Consider the following 19,762-nt stretch of genomic DNA (forward strand, 5'->3'; position numbering starts at 1 on the left):
GATCACACCATTGCATCGGGAGGATGAATCTTGTCGGGGTGAGATGATTTCGATCATGTCCACGATATGTGGCCCTTCTATATTAAATCCGTGACAATCTACGACTCCGCTTTGTCGCCAAATGAGCTTTCACGCGGCACCGAAACCCCTGCTGTTCTCCAACGCAATTGCCAACTTCCTCTCCAGCTTCTCCTTCCCATCATATTCCGGCAAGAGCAGCCGTCCGAAACATGTACTGCTTGTAGGCAGCCCCTCGCCATCAGGTCCGTTCCTTTGCACCCAGAAGACCACGCTCTCCACTCCAGCCACCGGTACACGATCGCTCGCCGTCACAAACTCCAGCAGTTTCCGCTTCTGTTCCTGGCTCATCGCGTGAACAACCTCCCAGAACACGCGGACAAAGGGATGTTGCGCGTCGAAGCCGCCGTCATAGCGGGCGACGCGTTCGAGAGCGTGGCTATCGATCTCAGTGCTGCCCTCAACGATGTGTTGCAGGAGCGAGGGGCGAAGCAATGCTATATGTTCTGGCGGTATGCATCGGTGGAAACCGCGGGCAAAAGCCTCGTATTGAGGGCGGATTGATTTGTCAGTAAGCCAGGCAACGTAGTCGCAGACGAACTTCTCTCGGTTGGCATTCGTCACGAGCGGTGCTTCAGTGCCCGATGGCCAGTTGAGTATGGGAGTTGGATTAGAAGACGAGGGGGTTATGTCGAGCTCAGTGTCTTGGTCGAGCATAGTATAGGGCGAAGGCACGTCGAATTCGGATTTTACCGCGTCCATGTTGATGTTGACGATGAGACCGCGTGCTTCGAAGCTGAACTCATAGCCACGGCTGAGGATATCACCCACCTCATCTTCGCAGCTCAGGAGAAACTGAAAGCTCTTGACAAGGTCGGGCCACCCTTCGCTGATGTGGTGAGGCCGGACTGTCTTGCCGATAAGCTTGAGGTAAAGCGCCCCGGGCAAAGTAACGGGCAGGGTGATGCCGTTGTAGATGGCGATTGAAAAGAGCAGACCGATGAGCTCGAACCTTGACAACGGCTCCAATGAGAATGGCTGGAACCATGTCATATGTGTTACAGGATCAACTGTAAACATGCCTTCGATTTCAAGTCAGAATCACAGCCAGCCCGCGATGAAAGTGCGCACTTACCATTGTCAGGATTGAACGCTTCAGCAAGAGCAACTCGGAAGAATTCTTGCGCTACACCTCCTTGGTCTACACCCTGCTCTCCTTCAAGCTTCCCCACTCGTACTTTGAGTGGTAGCAAGAGTTGCCGTTGCTCCAATCCCCATAGTTGATCGAATGTGTCTTCTAATACGTGGCTTCGTCGCACATCCAAGGACAGATATCTATTGGATGCAGTTCCGTAATGTTGATCAAGATAGTCGCGCCACTGGTCGCTCAGAAAGTGCCGGCTGAACCTATCCTGCAGGTGGTAGTTGTTGCCGGCAGTGGTGTAGTGTCTTGACATTACGGAGAAGTTGAGAGCGCGGAAGTATTGGACCAGGAGTCCGCTTGGGAAAAAGAAGGGAAAGTGCAGGATGTGGAGATGATTTGGATCATGTTTGCGACTCAGGTAGCTGTTGATGAGTTCGGTGGTATCCAGCTTGTACTTGAAATATGCGAGTTCGTACATGTGGCGGTGAATATTGAGGTTCGAGTAGTCGTAAAGGTCGCTGAGGATTTCGGCAGCCGCTCCGGTAGCATCCCAGCGTTTGAGCTCGTGCTGCCCCGTCCAGTTCTTCATGACAATGGTCTTTAACCATTCCACAAATGTACCGGCAATCGTCCAGTTCGACCAAGTATCCATTACTCTTTCTTCATCCCACTTGGCTCGGAAAAGACCCACACGCCGGTACCTTTCGCAGTCAACCAGATGCTTACAGACGATGGTCATCGCCCAGTCAGTCCGTTTGGGATACTCCCCGGATGTGTTTCTCAACATCTCGAAGAAGCATCGCCGAGCACCTATAGCTCTAACCAGTCGCGTGGCCAGGCGGAGCGCCGGTTCGTATTCCAGCTGATCCGTGATCATGAGCCACATGGGTGTATACGGCACGGTAGTCTGATTATCTGCTAGATTTGGGGTGTCATTGGGAGATATCCACCCAAACGGCCGCAGACCCCGCACGAACTTCCATGCGTTGGGCTTCCCTCTGGTCACGAGAGATGTCAATGCGTGTATGCAGACCATGATGATGTGAGCGGCTTCTTCATCAGACACATAATCTGACTGACCGTAGTCTCGACCCTTTGGCATACCATCCGGAACATGTTTTTTCGCCCTTGCCGGCTTTCTGATCTTGAGCTCGGGAGGCGGCGTGAACAGGCATTCCAAGCTATACCACAGGCTGTCATAGATAAGAGACCCGTTGATGGACTGCCACGACCGGAATGCGTGCTCCATCTCCCACGCATCCAGATGTGCGAGAGGTGTGCTGCGACGCGTCCATGCGGTGGTCTTTTCACGGAAAGATTTGAGAAGGATGCGTGGATTGCTAAGGCAGCGGAAGAGGCACTCATCAACGATGCGCCAACTCTTCTTCGAGCCGGAATTTAGTAATGAGCTCGCCGGTTCAATGATAGCATCTCTCGTCCGCGTGTCGGGGATGGATCCATCCGACATGGCAATCCGCTTCAAGTCCTCCATGATGGCGCAGGTCAAATGAGTTGTCGCGAAGACTGTTTTGGTTGACTGAGACCGTGGCTTTGGGAGTGGATCGGCTCCCAGAGGGACCCGTACCTTTCGTGTAGGCGGCTTTGCCGACGACACGCGCTGCTTCCGGGCTGCGCGAGGTGTTAGTTTGTTCGGCTTGTCGGAGCCAGCGAAGGGACTACCGTCCAGCGTGATGTCACTGGGCGGCGTCAAGACTGCATTCTCCTTCCCACTGTCTGAATCGCCATCTATCGACTGTGTCGTAGATGCAGTCAGACTGTCTCGGCCCGGCTCAGGTAGCGTTCCACTTGCATGAACAACAGCGCTTTCATTGGCAGCCTTTGATTCATGCTTGACCGCCACGTTGCCATTGGTCGTTGGCGGCGGCCCGACAGCAAGTTTCTCAAGGTGGCTCCCGAGAGCAGGTACCGAATCGACCACGCGGGATTCTCTTTCAGCTTCCGACGATTCTTTCTTAACCTCGTCCACCGAACTGCTTCCTGCTGCATCTCTGGGCCCGCCTTGTTCTTCTGAGGTCTGAGAAGGCCGGAGCGTCCGCGAGATTTGAGTGTTGAACAGGTTCTGCGACAATGATCGTGAGTCAACCTTGAAGCGCACAGGATCCACGGACTCAATGTCGAACTCGGCGGTGTTGGCGAGGCGGAAGGCCAAGTGCGTCGGCCTGCAGAGACCGCTGGTTGGGTCATCCTGGCTGGCGAGATGATATGCCACTGCTCGCGCGGTGAGAGGGGACGGGCGGCGGACAGGCTTGTTCGTGGCACGCTTGACGCAGCTGAAGCAGGTGGGCGTGGTGCAGTTGGCGTTGTCGCATCCGTAGCGGATCTGCAGCATGTATCTACACGGCATCAGCATCAGCAGACGGCGTGACAGGTGGAGCAAAAAGCACGCACCGGCGGACCAGATACTCAAAGCTGGTCATGCGCATTCGGAGGGCGCCGGCCACGCTATCCTCGTCGGCATCTACGGTTGCGCTGTTTTCGAGAATGCGCGCCCACGCGTCTCTTAACTTGGGCGTAGGCTGTGGCGGATGGGCCATGGCGGTGGAGGAGGGAGGAGCCCCTCGTGTGTCGCTCGTCATCTCATCGGGTCAGGGCCCAAGGGGGCGCAAGGCAGCCGCGCTGCGGCCGAGGGCTGGGATGGCGGCGGTGTGGGCGATGGGCGCGAGGCCGGAGGTGAAGGCTGGCGTCGAGCGGATGTTACAGAGGTCACGAAGCACGCAGCAGGCGAGGCGAGATGCGGCATGTCGGGGGCCTAGGCGAGGGCGGGAGAGGCGTGAGGCTGCTAGCAGTGCATGCTCGACTGCTGCTTCGCGCTGTTGGAGGCAGGGACGCGGAGTCGAGGCCCGAGTCGACGGATGCACGCGCTGAGGCACAAGATGGAGGCGCTGTGTCAGCAGGCGGGCAATCGGCAATGGATACCCTGCATGAGCTCAGACGTCATCCGCCAAACGTCAGCCCTACCGTCTGTCGAAATTCCTCGCGCCGCGCCGTGCGTTGGTAAGCCGATCCCGAGGAGCACTCGCCACAGGCAGCCCGCCGTCCCTTCTTTACAACCTCGCCCGCTGCTGCTGCTCCCTACAGCCTCCCCTACCGCAACGGCGTCCTTCCCCGCCTGTCCTTAGCTAGCGCTGCTGGGCAATCTCCCGCCACCCGATTGCGACCCGCTGCCACCGAGCGGCCCCGACGCAACCCGTTATCTTCACCACCAACTTTTCGTCGCTGCACCACATCGCCCCAGAACCGCCCACCAGGCTCCAAACACCATGGCGACCCAAGCCTCGCACCCCTTCACCTGCAACACCTGCCAGGTGGCGTTCCGCGCCAGCGAGCTGCAGCGCGCCCACATGCAGACCGACTGGCAGTGAGTCAATTCATATTCCCAGCCGAGGCGAACGGCACCATGATGCTAAAGAAGTCCAGTCGCTACAACCTGAAGCGTCGCGTCGCCTCTCTCCCCCCGCTTTCCTCTGAGATCTTTGCGGAAAAGGTGCTCGCGAACAAGGCCTCGGCTGCCGCCACCGCCGCCCGAGCCCAGTTCGAAAAGGCCTGCGACGCTTGCCAGAAGTCGTACTTCAGTGAAAACGCCTACAACAACCACTTGGGCAGCCAGAAGCACAAGCAGAATGTCCAGGCTAAGCTGAAGGCGGCTCGTTCCGGCGCCAAGGAGGATGATGCTACTTCGGTTATGAGCTCGACTTTCTCTCTCGGCGAGCCCATCGAGACCGCGTCGACTGGCGCCGCCGACAAAGAGGCCGAAGCCGAGTTCTCCAGGGTTGTTGACGGCATGGAGAAGACTACTTTGGAAGACGGAGACCCTATTTCGCGCAGACCCACCCGTCCTCACCATTCCGAGGCAAACTCTGAGCAGGGAGACGTTCAGTCGAGAGCATCCACCGCCGCCGAGTCGGCCAAGGGCGAAGTGCCCGACCAGATCCTTGACTGCCTTTTCTGCAACTACCGCTCTCCCTCGCGCGACTTGAACATTGCCCACATGCAGCGTTTCCACAGTCTCTTCATTCCTGAGCCCGAGTACTTGGTCGATTTGGATGGCCTTCTCAAGCACTTGTGGAGGAAGATTCATGAATACTACCAGTGCTTGTACTGCAACAAATTGGTTTACACGGCGGCCGGCATCCAGACGCACATGCGGGATACGGGACACTGCAAGATCGCTTACGATTCCGAGGATGAGATGCTCGAGCTCGGCGAATTCTACGACTTCACGCGCACATACTCCGACGACGGCGAGGGTTCCGAAACCGAAGGCGAAGGTGACGGCCAGGACGACGGTTGGGAGACCGATTCCAGCGTCTCAGACGTCCCCACCGACGAGATCACTTCGGTTCCCATCGACGACCGCTCAGAACTCTACGCTAAGCTCGGTCAGCACAAGCACCACTCGCACACCGACCCGCGCCCGCACAAGGCCGCCGATGGCTTCCACGCCCACACCCACACCGCTCCCCGCGCCGTGTACCGCGACGAGTACGAGCTCCACCTGCCTACCGGTCGTACCGCCGGTCACCGCTCTCTCCGCACCTACTTCCGCCAGAACCTCCGCAACTACCCCTCCGCCACCGAGCGGGCCGAGCAGCTCGCCATCGAGGAGGCGCAGGCCTTGCGCCGCGGTGGCTCCGACGACGAGGACGACGGTGGTGTCGAGCTCGACGCCAGCCAACGCGGTCGTGGCGAGGATCGCGGTCGCGGCAGGCAGCTGATCACTCGCGCGAACGGTGGATCGGGTATGATCGGCGTCAGCGACATCAAGAAGAGGGAAGTCCGCGTGGCAGAGAAGAGAGAAGCGAAGCGCGCGCAACGCGACCAGGCGAAGGTGGAATGGCAAAAGAACAAGAAGGGCAACAACCAGAAGCACTTCAGGGTCAGTTTATCCGCTAACAATGTCGAAGGTCATGAGAATGCGAATGCTAACATCCAACCAGGACCCTCTTCTCCAGTGATTGCGCGCGGAAGCATATCCACTTTCCTTTGGCGTCTATCTTCTTCACGGAGTGCTTGGACGATTTTCATTTTGCACATCATTGCATCGGGTGAATTGCCTTTATTCTTGTGCATAAGAGAGGGGCCTGGGGTTTTTCGGACTCTCGGTAAATGGTGGAAGATGGGCGGAATCGCTTGTCATAACCCGCTACTACAGCGGAAAAGTAAAATAGAGGAACGGAGTATTCCAAGTATGAGCTCTACTATCCCGCACTGGTCGTATCATCACGTGGTGAGATCCTTTGTATGAGCTTGTTTGGTGTGATGCTGCAATTATGAAGTGACCGTACACACGGGGGCCAAAACGGCATGACCTAGACGTCCATCTTGCTCCGTTCAGAGAGTGGCTTCTCTGCCGAAAGGTCAGAGGTGGGAGATCTCCTAGGTTCCTTTTCACTGCAAGTTGCGAACGCCCAGAGTGAGTGGAGCGGCTTCCTACACCTGCGCTTGCCCACCCCTTGTTCGAACCACCCACCCCCCGGAGCGGAGCACCTGTTCGAATCACACCCGGAGCAAAGCAACACCTCAACAACCACCGTCATTCAAGCCCATGAGCAAGCACGATCGAAGCAAAAAAAAGGCAAAACTGTAACGCCCTTGCGGGCGTCCGCGTACTAGCCCTCGTTGGTGGCGTTGAGTGGATGAGGGAGCGGCCAACTACAGAAACCCCATACGGGATTTTTTGCTCGGAATCTTTGCGGCTATCATAGAATCAAGTTAGCAGTACTGGAGTTCTTTGTCTTTGACTTACTACCACTGCGCCACACAGCCGTAGTCGGTTGCCCGTAGGCTCTAGTACCGGCCGACTGGCAGACTTATATACCCACCCACCCCACCTCACTCAAGACTGCGGATATTCCCTGCAACCGCTGGGCCGATCTGCTGCTTTCTCCATGACGCTGGTAGCCATGTCACTGGCGACATCGATCGGTGCCGTCACTGTTGGAGGAAACGGCGGGAGAGAGGCTGCCGGCAGGACCGTCCCGCATTCCCACCCACGCCTGTACGGGCGCACTTGTTTCTCTTCTCGTTTCGCAAGGACGACACGCCCGTCGCCGCTCTCGTGCCGCTTATTTGCCTTTCTTCCACGATGTCGTGAATAAGGTTTTTTTTCCGCGCAACGCAGTCCACCCCGCCGCCAATGCGTCATACACTCACTTTCCCGCAACACCTCGCGCTCCACCCGCCAAACCATACCGACAAGTTTAGGACGATGCAATCGATCGGGCGACCGACTTGCCCCAGCAGAAATAGACGGCTGCACTGCCTTTCCGTCCATATCTCCTCCTCCCCACCTTCTCCTCCACACATCACACACCAACTCAATCAACGAGGGAGGCATCAAAAGTGACAAGTCGTAAACAGCATACGCATTCAACAGCTCTCCTCAACTACCCAGCACCCCAGCCGCCACTACCACATCATCTAGAAAAGAAAATGCCATGTACACTCAATCAAACCCTCCCCCAAATCGCCGCCAACTGATCGACCTCATCCCCAGCCCTCCCGGCAAACCCCACGAGCCCGAACCCGCTCGGCGCGTCATACGTGACGCAATCGCTCGTCGCCGAGCCCGCCTCGACCGACCTCCCCGTGGACGACGTCGCCTGCATGTAGAAGATGCGCGTGTGGTCCTCATACTTGTCCTGGCAGAGCTTGACGCTGGTCACGGTCTCGTCGGCGTCCAGCGCGAGGACCCGCGCGGTGCCGCCGGCGCCGCCGTGCGCCGCGCCCACGGTGCCGCTCGTCAGGTTCAGGGCGATGGCATCGAGACGCTCGGCGCCGCGGAGGGTGAGGGACGCGCCGGCGGGGGACGGCGGCGAGGCCGCGGCGGCCAGGGCGGGCGCGTCGTTGAACCAGGTGCCGTGCGGGCCGCCCCAGTAGTCGGACTGGCGGAGGGACTGCTCGGCGACGGACCAGTCGAGGGCGACGAGGATGGGGTTGTGGTCGGAGAGGATGGAGCCGTTGGCCTGGAGGAAGTCGGACGAGGCGTAGGAGAAGGCGGTGGCGGCGAGGGAGAGCAGCGCGGAGCCGCGGTAGAAGAGCTTGTCGACGGTTTCGCACGCGGCCGTCGTCGACGGGTTGGCGCAGAGCGATTCCTCCGACGGCGGCGTCCCCCCGTGCTCGAGCTCGACCCAGGCGTCCGTGAGGCCGTTTTGGGAAGTGAACAGGGCGATGTTGTCGGCGACGCGCGTGTAGCGCGAGTTGGTGTCGCCGAAGACGAGGACGGCGTTGCCCGTAGAGTAGGTGTCGATGTGGTCGGCGACTTGCTGGACGTTGGCTGTGCGCGCAGCTTCGTCGTCGTCTTCGGTGCTGTGGAGGTGTGTTAGGGTGCATTTCGCTTTGGGGGGAATGGTTCTTTATGGGTTTGTCTCGAAGAGGATATATGCCAAGGAAGAGGAAGAGGCAAGTGTAGGTGCAGATCGACATGCTCTCTTTGGCGGATCAGAAAGCAGAAATTCACGTACCCAGCGTCCGTGTGCAAGTTGTAGACGTCGATCCAAACACCGTCATCGACCTTGACCCGCATGAAGGTGAAGCCCTTTGGAGTCAAGCAATCGGCTCCAGAGGCATTGGAGCATGTCTCCCACTCGATGCGTTCGAAATCAATCCAGTCAAAGTTGGACAGAGTGTTCAAGCCCGAACCGAAGGGCACACCGCCACTGGTCGCCGTCCTGTATGGATGGGTGTCGTACTCATACAGAGTTGCGTGGTAGTTGAAATCCTCCTGGACGTGGATGATGTCGTAGCCCAACTCGGAAAACTTGGTGCCAATCGAGGCCGTGTTTGTCGTCTTATCGCCGGGTACGTCGTTGTTCTGCAGAATCTCAGGCAGGCCGGCGACATTCATGGCGAGAGCAGTCAACGAGCCGCTGGTGGCAGCCATTACAGCCGGAATGGCAGCCGAGGCCACGAGAGCAATTGATCGGGCGGTAGCCATTGTGATGCTGGAGCTGGTTGAAAGGAGCCGCTGGTGCTGCGACGACTGAGGCGATCATGAGTCTTATAGCGAATTAACATGCCGGATGCCAATGCCTGTACGGATCCGTAGGCGAGGTCGAGCATGCAGCCGATGGTGCCTGCCTATTTTAGGATAAGTTTATGGGAGATTTCTCTCGCCAAGCTTGGGTTTGGTCGTGTTGCGGCCATTGGGATCTCCATGTGACGGGGAGGCCCCGGTCTTGTCGGGGATTCCGGTAGAATCTGGCGCGGATTGTCAGGGGAGCCGACCAGGTTGGCGAGTCGCGCCAATGGCAAGCCGGGCGGGCTGCACGAGTCGCGGCCAAACTTCCTGTTGTACGAGGCCGACTCGCTCGCTCAATATCGCGACAAAGTAGGCGTAAGTACACGTGGGTAGTGGGAATGTTGGAGCTGTGCGTCAATGTAGTACGTGCCCGGGTGGCTGCTCGGGCTGCGGTCTGCGTGTTGCATAAACGAGGGAAACAAGCGTTATGCGGAGGGGATAGGGGCGGCTAGGACGAGCAGTGGTGGCGGAGCACGGTTGATGGAGAACGGCGACGCGTGGTCGGCAACAATGCGATGACAGAAGTGGTGGACCAGCTGCAGCGCGGGCCGACGCGTGCGAGGGACGGGAACCGTCGACGAAAGAGCGGGTCTGATAGGTGTGCCGACGCCCGGGGTCCAGAGCATTCGTTTCGGTGACGAACCGGCTATGTAACCACAACACGTCTGCGCCGGCCCAGCTGCAGCCAATGGCGGCCAAACCACGCCGGAAAGGAGAGAGGCGCACAGTGCATCGCGTCGCAGAAGGCTGGTCGCTAACCGCATGCTCTGTAGCAGCGCTCTGGACCGCCAGCTAAAATTGGAAGGAGCGAAGCCGCCGTCGACACCTGCGCACGTGACCGGCAACCGGCAAATCACAGCATCACAGCCAGTGACATGGCGTCATCCCGGCCGTTCGAAGCCAAGCTCCAGCAAGCTTCTGCCAAGTTTTGCGGAGGCGCATTCTACCAGCCTGTTTTTCTCGCCCTTTGTTTATCTATACAAGGGCGCCGTCCGGACTACCTTGCAGCTGCCAGCCCTCTTGCCTTCCCTGCCTTCCCCACGCGTCGAGTGCCTAGTGCAACCCGCCACACGCGCCTCTCGCGTCGCTTCCTTGCTTTGAGCTGCCGCTTAAAGCTCGCGCACCTCGACCGTCTCACCTTTCACTGCTGCTCGCTCCGCAAACATGCCATTCTTCAAACGCCAGCGCCCGTCGACTACTTCCGACGACGCTGCTACCACAAGCACTGCGCCAGTCACGCACAACGGCCACCATGACCACGGCCACCATGACCACCCCGCTGCTGGCAAGCACGCGTGGCACACAGATGGCTCCCTGAACAAGAGGCCTCCGTTCGGCCAGTGGCTGAAGTCTACCTGGTGAGCCCATTCTCCATGTCCGTGGTCGACACCAGCTAACCCTCTTTAGGCCCGATATCCTCACCATGTTCTGCATGGGCCTCATCGGTCTTGGTGTCTACGAGGCGCACCCGGCTCCCTCCCGTTCGTTCCCCGTCTACTTCGAGAACGGCGAGGTTGTCTATCCTGAGTTCGCCTATCCGCTGCGCAATGAGATCGTTCCTATTTGGGCCGCCGCCCTTCTCGCAGTGCTGGTCCCCATTGCCGTCTTCCTGATCATGCAGATCCGCATTCGCAGCTTCTGGGATCTGAACAACGCTACCATTGGCCTGCTCTACTCCGTCATCACTGCCGCAGTCTTCCAAGTGGTAGGTCACAACTCAGAGAGGGTGAAGTTCAACAATGCTAACTGCACCTCAGTTCCTCAAATGGCTGATCGGAGGACTCCGCCCTCACTTCCTTGATGTGTGCAAACCTAACGTGCCTCTCAATGGCCTCAACACCGGCAACGGGCTGCGCAACATCATGTACGACCGCACCATATGCACCGGCGACCAGGATGAGATCGACGACAGCCTCGAGTCCTTCCCCTCGGGCCACACGACGGCCGCCTTCGGCGGCTTCGTCTACCTGTCGCTCTACCTCAACGCCAAGCTCAAGGTCGCCGCCAACTACCACCCGGCCATGTGGAAGCTGATCGCCATCATGGCCCCCCTGCTCGGCGCCACCCTCATCGGCGGCGCCCTGACCATCGACGAGTACCACAACTGGTACGACGTCCTCGCCGGCGCCATCATCGGCACCATGATGTCCTTTGTGAGCTACCGCATGGGTAAGTCTTATCCAACCACCACCATATCTCTCCTCCCCCGTTCGACACAACAACTAACACGCAACCAATAGTCTACGCCTCCACCTGGGACTTCCGCTTCAACCACATCCCCCTCCGCCGCGAGGTCCCCTTCACCTACGGCGCCGGCCCCGCCTCGGACCTCTTCGCCGGCTTCCACGACACCATGTGGACGCGCCAGGTCGGCTGGGGCGCGCCCGAGGCCTGGTCGAGCTACGGCGGCGCGCCCTTCGACGCCAGCGCCGTCGGCGGCTTCGCTGCTGGAGGCGGTGCTGCAGCAGCAACAGGCGTCATGGGCGGCTCACCGACGACCGGTCATCACGGCCACGGTGTCGGTAACGGCCATGGTGCGGGATATCCTACCGGCACCGCGGGGACGAGGCACAGCGTCGACAGGAGGCCCGTCCCGCCGTCCAAGGAAGGCAGGGCGCCCGAGCACATGGTTTGATGACGGGGAACAGCCGCGTTGTAAGAATATGGCGGGAACGAACGAACGAACCGGCTGACCGACGACGAGATGGACGAGATGATCCGTGAGGCGCGGACCAGGAACGGTGGACAGACAGCGATCGGGGGGCTGTTACGGCGAAAGTAATGATTACGGTTAAACCTTTTAATGATGAGGGATGGCATGGCGACGGGAGGAAACGGGGACGGGACATGATGAATTAATTATCGGTGGTATGTAATGATGAGAGAAGCGAGTTGCCCCCCGCTCCGACGGGGTTCTGGTAGTTAGCAGTTAGTATGAAATGAAATACCCCCACCTTCTACTTCCTATGTAGGATCGAAAACGCCACTTGGCAAACCTCATTAATTACACTCCTACTTGATTTCTTCCCGCTATGGCACACGACGAGGCCTGCTGCCTGCCATGCCGAAAGAGCATCGGAAGCGAAGCAAGCAAGCATCCGCACCACTTCGATCACGACAACAAACATCTCTCCATCAAAGTGAAAAATGACATCTCAACCAAAGGCTCGTGCGTTCTGCGTATGTGCTCGCTCTGCCAAACCAACAAAACTACACGAACTGGGTATCAAGCGCTGAAGAACGGAAGTGAGTTCATCAACAACCTCCCCCATGCAACATAATTACTAGGTGGGGCAAAGAAAAAGGGGGAGCGAAAAGTCCACAATTGAAAAAAAACGTGGACGACATGGAAACTCCCTTGACCCATGAGCAATTGACCCCAAAACAAGAAGCAATCCAGAGCCGCTTGTGTGATTGAAAATAGCCTCAGAGAGGAAAACCCGACACCCCAGGGAATGAAAAAACCTGACCCCGTCCTTCCCGATGAGAACAAGCCAAAATGAAATAGCAAAATAATATAAGAGATCTCCTTCGTTTTCATCGCCCATCATTCGTTTTCATTCCTGATCATCCTTTCGTTTGTTTGTCCGTAACGTTGCAACGTTAATCTTAGAACCGACCATTTCATCCCCCGCTCATGAGTCGGCGGTGGCGGGCTGGACGGTGGCGGTCACCGAGGATTTCCTCGGGGAAAAGCCGCTGCGAATGAAGCCAGAAACATCGTGGTTGTGCGAGATTAACTCCTCGTTGAGCTGACCCAGTTGACGAACCTGTTCACGGATACCTGCCATCTTCACAAATACTTCTAGTTAGCCTGTGTGCTTGGAACAACAAGGGAGCTGACTATCGAAGCCATGGAAGGCCCGATATTTTCACTACGCACCTGGCCGCTGGTGGATTTGTCGTTACCAGACTCGTCTCTGTCCACCTCGACAGAGTTCTTGTATTGCGGGGGAGCGCCGCCGTTCTGGCGGTAAGTGGAGACCTCGGTCTCGAGTTCGATCAGGCGCTGCTTGTAAGCCTCGCACTCACGGATGAGCTCGGCAACACGAGGGCTCTCGCGGGTTCCGGCGACCTCAACCTGAAGCTTGTCGATCTCAGCGTTGAGACGATCAATCTCGGTCTCAGCACGCTTGATCTCGGAGAACTGGTCGTTGATCTCGGCCTTGGCAACGTCGAGCAGGTCAGTAAGCTTGCGAACGGTGTTTTCCTTGGTCTTCTCCATTTCAGCCTTGACCTGCTCGATGCGAGAGGCGGCTTCCACCTCAAGCTTGGACCTTTCCTCCTTGAGGGCATCCTCGAGTGCTTGCTTGTAGAGCTTGTCAGTCTCGTCGTGTTGTTTCTTGACACGAGAGATCTCTGCCTCGAGTGACTGCTTCATGTTGTCGTGGTCCTCCTGCAGCTTCTGCTCGATGGCAGCCTTCTCTTGCTCGAAAATCTGCTCAAGAGTCTGCTCCATCGAAGAACGTTCTTTGGCGTGCTCCGACCAGAGCTTCTCAAGCAATTGGTCGTGCTCAACACGGCTAGAGTCATAGTCAGCACTCGGTCGCGGAAACAGTCACGGTGAACTTACTTCTCTTCGACATCCTTCTTGAGCTGCTCGAGCTCAGTCATCTTCTGCTTGAGAAGGGCCTCCTTCGCATTCAAGTCATGCTCGAGCCTTTCATTTGCATCAGTCAGCTGCTGGTTGAGTGTCTTGAGCCTGACAATCTCGTTCTCCAGCTCGACACGGACACGACCAAGTTCATGCTCAAGCTCGCGCTTCATCTTCTCAAGACCGGAGGCGTGGTGGCCATCGCGCTCCTCGTGAGCCTCATCGAGAGCCCTCAAGGTCTGCATGAGACCATCGACCTGGCGAGACTTCTCTTCAAGCTCCATGGTCTTCTCATCAAGCTCGTGCTTCATGGCCTTGTAATCATCAACCTTAGGCATGGCATCGTCAATTGACTGGCGACGAGCGGCAAGCTCCTGGTTCATGCGCGACATCTCAGCATCCTTCTCCGCAATCTTGTCGGCCATGCGGTACTCGGCGTCAGCAATCTTGTCCTGGAGAGACTTGACAACCTTGCCGTGCTCCTTGTCGATGACCTTGAGCCTGTCGTGAGACTCGTTGAGCTGGCGCTCGGCCTCATCGAGGGCACCCTGGAGCTCCTCAACCTCCTCGTGGAGCCTGTCAATCTCCTCGTGAAGTTCAGGAATGTGGCGTCCGTCTTCCTCGTTGGCTTGGCGGGCGGCGAAGAGCTGCTTCTCAATGACCTCCTTCTCCTCGGCAAGGCCGGTGATGCGGCTCTCGAGCTTCTTGGTACGGTCCTCGAACTCCTGGCGGACCTCGAAGACATCGGGGCCCTTGACAGCAGATTCAAGCTCAAGGTGCAAGTTGTCGACGGTCTGACGCAGGGTCTCGATCTCCTGGTCACGGCTTTGCAGGGTCTGGGCGCCTTCATCAAGCTGGCCGTTGTAGACACGCACAAGCTCCTGGACTTGCTCCTCGTACTCCTTCTGGACGGCCTTGGCAGCACTTTGGTGGAAGTCGATGGTAGCAAGAGCGTTCTGCGTCTCGGCCTTCTTGAGCTCCAGCTCCTGGGCAACGGTCTCGATCCTGCCGCAGAGCTCGGTGATCTGGTTTGCCTTTGCATCCAGCTCGCTGGTGAGGCCCTCGACCTCGTCGGCACGCTGCTGCTCAAGTTCCTTGACACGGCTCTGAAGGTTCGCCATGACATCGTCGTGAGCAATTTCGCCTTGGTGCTCGCTGCTCATTTGATCGCGCAGCTCCTTGACAGTCTCTCTGGCATCCTGAAGAGCACCGTCCTTGGCATCGGCGTCATCCTCAACGTTAGCCTTATCCGCCATGAGCTCAGCGATCTCATCAGTCAAGCTGTGGATGCTCTGCTTCCTGGTGCTGATGCGGGCGGATGCAGCAATCTTCTGGAGGCCAGCGGCATACTCGTCCTGGAGCTTCTCAACGACCTCGGCGTGGTCCTGAGTGGACCGCTGGAGACGCTGGAGGATGAAGTCGTAGTCATCGCGGCTCTTCTCGATGGCGATGACGTGAGTCTGGGCGGCATCCTGGGCACGGGTGATCATCTCTGCCTTCTCACTCTCAAGCTCAGCGCACTCCACCCTGAGCCTCTCGACCTCAGCTACGAGATCAGAGCTCTTGTCCGAGGTGTTTTGCTGCAGGTTGATAACCTTGTCTTGGAGGGCAGTGATGGTGGATTGCATCGAGTCCTTGTCGTCCTCAAGCTCCTGGATGCGCTGGGTAAGCTTCTCAGTGTCCTCATCGACACCGCGAGAGCCATCAGCCTGCTCCTGCTGGACGGAAGAGATCTTGTCCTGGAGAGCAGTGATGGCGGCGTCCTTGGAAGCCAGCTCCTGCTCGAAGTCGGCGATCTGCTTCCTGAGGTTCTCAGTCTCACCGGTCGCAGCAGATTCGGTCTCCGTGCGCTCCAACTCAAGGGAACGGATCTTGTCTTGGAGAGACTCGATTGCCGATTGCAAGGAAGCCTTGTCACTGTCGTACTCGACGCTCTGCCTCTTGAGAGAGTTGGAGCTGTCCTCGACAAGACGAGCCTTGTCAACAGCCTCCTTCTCAAGCTCGGCAATCTTTTCTTGGAGCTGAGCGGTAATGGACTGCATGGCCTCCTTCTCGGTTTCGATGGCGGCGCGCTTTTCTTGCAGCTCCGTAAGCTGGGCTTGAAGAGTCTCCTGCTCACGCTCGAGTCTGCCGGTCATCTCCCGCTCAATCTCTGCAATCTTGGCTTGGTGAGCAGCAGCTTCCTCGGCAGCCTTGAGCCCGGTGAGCTCAAGCTCCTCGACGCGCTTCCTAAGGCGCTCCTCGGACTCAGACGAGGCGTTGGCATTTTCGGCCTTCAGCTCCTCGTAAGCAGCGCGCTGGGCCTCCATCCGACGGTTGGCTTCAGCAGTCTCCTCCTCCAGTTCCTGGAGCTTGTCGTGGAAAGCCTTGCTCTCAGCCTTGGCGTGCTCCAAGTCCTCGATAGCTTTCTGGCGAACCTCATCCATGGTGTTGTCCAGCTCAACGGTGCGCATCTTAGACTGCTCGTACTCCTTCTGCAGGTCGTCGAACTGCTGAGCCTTCTCGGCCATGCTGTCCTGGGCAGCCTTGACGGTCTCCTGGAAAGCATCAAGCTGGGTGGTGAGGCTCTCGTTATCCTCCCTAGCCTTGACAAGAGCTGCCTGAGCCTCGTTGTAGTCATCGAGAAGCTTCTGGGCACGCTCGCCGGCCTCACGCTCGATGGTGGCGATCTTCTCCTGGTAGCTGGCAACCTCAGACTTCTCCTTTGCGAGATCCTCTGAAAGCCTCATAGCCTCGGCTTCAGCGGCAGCAACCTTCTCGGCAGCCTCCTTCCTGACCTGCTCAACGATCTCATCAAGTTCAGATTGGGACTTGAGAGCGCCACGCTCCTCACCAAGTTTCTCGAGGTCCTCGTGGAGCTTCAGCTTCTCAGCCTCAGCAGCGGCAAGGCTCTCAGCAGCATCCTTCTTAACTTGCTCGAGAAGCTCGTCGATTTCTGCCTGAGACTTGAGAGCGCCGCGCTCCTCCTCGTGCTTCTTGATGTCATCCTGGTGTTTCTGGATTTCCTCCTGAAGCCTCTTAGCCTCGGCTTCGACAGCAGCGACCTTCTCGTCGGCGTCCTTCTTGGCCTGCTCGAGGAGTTCATCAAGTTCAGATTGAGACTTGAGGGAACCACGCTCTTCCTCGTGCTTCTTGAGGTTCTCTTCAAGCACGCTGAGCTTCTCGGAATGGTCCTTCTCAGCGGTGACAAGCCTTTCCTCAATGGCGACGATGGCGGCGGCAGCAGTCTCCTGCTCGCCCCTCAGTGTGGCAGCGTGCTTCTCAGTTGCCTCGGTGGCCTCAACCTTCAGGTCGGAAATTTGCTTCTCCAAAGACTCGATAGTGGTGGTGAGAGCTTCCCGTTCGTCATGCAGCTGCTTCTGGTACTTCTCCGTCTCGGATTTGAGAGCGGCCACTTCGTCGTTGGAGCCGTCTTTAGCGGATGACACCAAGCTCTCGAGCTCAATGATCTTTTCAGCGGCAGACTTCCTTTCAGTCTCGAGTTGTTCCCTAAGGCTATTGACCTCCTCATTGGGGCTATCCTGGGCGGAAGAGAGAAGAGCCTCCAACTCGATGATCTTGTCGGCGGCAGTCTTCCTCTCGGTTCCCAACTCTTCCTTGAGGCGACTGGCTTCTTCGGTGAACTCGGCCTTTGCCGAAGAAAGTTGAGTCTCAAGCTCAATGATCTTATCAGCGGCAGATTGCCTCTCAGCGTCAAGCTCCTGCTTAAGGCGAGCGACCTCTTCACCAGAGCCGTCCTTAGCAGACGATAGCTGGGCTTCGAGTTCTTCGATCTTGTCCGCGGCCGCCTTTCTCTCCGTCTCGAGTTCAGCCTTAGCGCGGCTCACTTCGTCGCTGGTGCTTTCCTTGGAGGCTGCGAGCTCGGACTCGAGTTGGCTGATTTTGTCGGCGGCAGCATTCCGCTCGGCCGCGAGCTGCTCGTTGAGCGACTTGACTTCGTCGCCAGAGTTATCTCTAGCGGCTGACAGGTCCGACTCGAGTTGAGAGATCTTCTCGGAAGTCGACTTCTTCTCGGCCTCCAGTTCATCGGTGAGACGGGCAACCTCGTCGTTGGCGTTGTTCTTTGCGGTGGCCAACTCGGTCTCAAGCTGGGAGATCTTTTCGGTTGACTGCTTCATCTCTTCCTGAATCTCCTTGAGGCGGTTGACTTGGTCATCGGAGCTACCGCTGGCGGCCTTGAGATCCTGCTCGAGCTGCTCAACGCGCTCATCTGCGAGCTTCTTCTGAGACTCGAGAGCTTCCTGGAGGTTCTTGACGTTGGAAAGTTCTTGCTCAAGCTGCTTGAGTTGTTCGGTGGAAGAAGTCCTCAGGGCCTCAAGCTCCTCCTCGAGGTGCTTGGTCTTCTCAACTGCAAGGCGCTTCTCTTCCTCAACCGTCTTCTCGCGCTCCTCAAGCTCGACGGAGGCGCGCTCAAGTTCTTTCTGTAGCTCTTCGAGGGTGTTGTTGAGATCTTCGTTCTCCTCGCTGACCTTCGAAGCCTCGTCTTTGGTCAGCTCGAGGCGCTGCTTAACGTCCTCGAGCTCAACAGCCTTGACCTTAAGTTCCTCGTTCCGGCGGCGAATATCTTCCGTCTGAGTCTCCCAGCTGGAGTTGGCGGAATCCAGAGCAGAGCTGTGGTCCTCTCGTGCGCGTTCCAGATCTTTCAGAGCCTCGGATGCCTTAACATCGGCCGCCTCCTTGTCAGCCTGAAGCTCTTCCATGTTGGCCTCGAGCTCTTGAATTCTGGTCTCGAGGGCCTTCCGTTGCTCAAACTCCCGAGTGAGATCATGCATGATCTCACCGGCGTCGCGAGAAGCACGGGGTGATCTTACAAGATCATCGGAGGCGGGACCGTCCACTGGTGCCGGCGTCTCGACTTCTCTGACTGGCTCCGCTTCGGCAACTGAGGGAGCTGACTCTTCCTCGTCATCGGCGGCCTTGAGAGCGGGGCTGGAAGCAAAAATATTAGTCTGGACCTCTAACTGGGGTGTGTGAGCAACTTACCTCTCAGGATCTTCTGAGGACTTAGGTGCAGCAGCAGCCTTCTTTGTGTCGATGGATGCCCTGGTGGTCGACATTCTTGTACTGGGGCGAGCAGCAGTAGATGTGGGGGGTCTGCTGCTTGTTGTTGACGCACGCGGGGTTGTGCTGGAGGTGGTAGAGGTTCTGGAAGTGGCAGCGGGGCGCTTCGCTGCTGCAGAGGCGGTGCTCGCCGTGGGAGCAGTGCTTGTGCGGCGGGAAGAGGCAGTCGTGCCCGAGGTTGCAGACGAGCGAGCAGCCGAAGAAGCGGTACCCGTCGTCGACAACCTCTTCGCCGCTACGCTTGACGGTCTCTTGTCATCGCCGGCTGGGGCCTCGGTGGTGGACCGCCTGGCGCTCGACGGGGTTGATGTGACGCCAGGACGCGTGGGAGGCTTGTTGAGAGTGCTGCTGGTCGAGGTGCGCGTAGCCGAGGAAGAGGTCGGCTTCGTGGCAGTCGAGGTGCGCGAAGTGGCAGGCGTCCGCGAGGTCGACGACGAGATGGTCGAGGTGGGTCGACGCGGGGGAGCAGAAGCACCCGTCTTTGCGGCCGACGCGGCAGTGCCGGCGACAGAGGACGACTTCCTGTGGGAGGAAGCGGCCTCGGGCTTCTCAGTGTCCGCCATTGTGGTGGTGGTGGAAGAGCGGTGGAGGAGCGGCTCTCTGTGCTCTGCTGAGACGGAAGTGGTAGTAGTGAGCCCCGCGGCCGCTGAACGTGCGACGCTCGGAAACAATTACAAAAGGCTGCGGAGAAGAAAGAGAAGAGAGGTGCAAGGAGAAGGGGACGCGGCCGCAGAGGAGTTTGGGGGTCGGTGTGGGAACAGCGGCTGCTCTTGTGGGTTGTGCCTTCCACTCTTTCCAAAAAGACGCGCCGAGTGGTGTCGGCGCGGATGCCGGTCAAGCCCCTGACCGCAAGACGATCACAGCGCCCCTGGCGAACCGGCGCAAGGACGAATGAGGGGCACCT

At 58.0% G+C, this 19,762-nt stretch overlaps 5 protein-coding genes across 5 annotated transcripts; 2 read left to right on the top strand and 3 right to left on the bottom strand.

Moving 5' to 3' along the window:
- Window positions 1–129: 129 nt before the first annotated feature.
- On the bottom strand, window positions 130–3,717 carry SLS55_009071 (uncharacterized protein; the record flags this gene model as incomplete). The annotated part of the gene is made up of 3 exons (XM_066780475.1): window positions 130–1,100; window positions 1,154–3,516; window positions 3,572–3,717. The coding sequence occupies 3 exons, from the start codon at window positions 3,715–3,717 to the stop codon at window positions 130–132; spliced, it is 3,480 nt and encodes a 1,159-aa protein (XP_066629704.1).
- Window positions 3,718–4,443: 726 nt separating this feature from the next.
- Window positions 4,444–6,138, top strand: REI1 (pre-60S factor rei1; the record flags this gene model as incomplete). Its single annotated transcript, XM_066780476.1, has 3 exons — window positions 4,444–4,541; window positions 4,601–6,059; window positions 6,121–6,138. 3 exons carry the CDS (start codon window positions 4,444–4,446, stop codon window positions 6,136–6,138), a joined length of 1,575 nt encoding a protein of 524 aa, XP_066629705.1.
- A 1,494-nt stretch (window positions 6,139–7,632) lies between these two features.
- Window positions 7,633–9,119, bottom strand: SLS55_009073 (uncharacterized protein; the record flags this gene model as incomplete). The annotated part of the gene is made up of 2 exons (XM_066780477.1): window positions 7,633–8,491; window positions 8,647–9,119. 2 exons carry the CDS (start codon window positions 9,117–9,119, stop codon window positions 7,633–7,635), a joined length of 1,332 nt encoding a protein of 443 aa, XP_066629706.1.
- A 1,248-nt stretch (window positions 9,120–10,367) lies between these two features.
- On the top strand, window positions 10,368–11,838 carry SLS55_009074 (uncharacterized protein; the record flags this gene model as incomplete). The annotated part of the gene is made up of 4 exons (XM_066780478.1): window positions 10,368–10,561; window positions 10,611–10,908; window positions 10,961–11,372; window positions 11,444–11,838. 4 exons carry the CDS (start codon window positions 10,368–10,370, stop codon window positions 11,836–11,838), a joined length of 1,299 nt encoding a protein of 432 aa, XP_066629707.1.
- A 1,170-nt stretch (window positions 11,839–13,008) lies between these two features.
- SLS55_009075 (uncharacterized protein) lies at window positions 13,009–18,854 on the bottom strand (the record flags this gene model as incomplete). Its single annotated transcript, XM_066780479.1, has 3 exons — window positions 13,009–13,726; window positions 13,777–18,726; window positions 18,781–18,854. The coding sequence occupies 3 exons, from the start codon at window positions 18,852–18,854 to the stop codon at window positions 13,009–13,011; spliced, it is 5,742 nt and encodes a 1,913-aa protein (XP_066629708.1).
- Window positions 18,855–19,762: the final 908 nt, after the last annotated feature.

Source organism: Diplodia seriata (assembly GCF_021436955.1).
Source record: "Diplodia seriata strain FDS-637 chromosome Unknown scaffold_9, whole genome shotgun sequence".
NCBI classification, from domain to species: Eukaryota; Fungi; Ascomycota; class Dothideomycetes; order Botryosphaeriales; family Botryosphaeriaceae; genus Diplodia; species Diplodia seriata.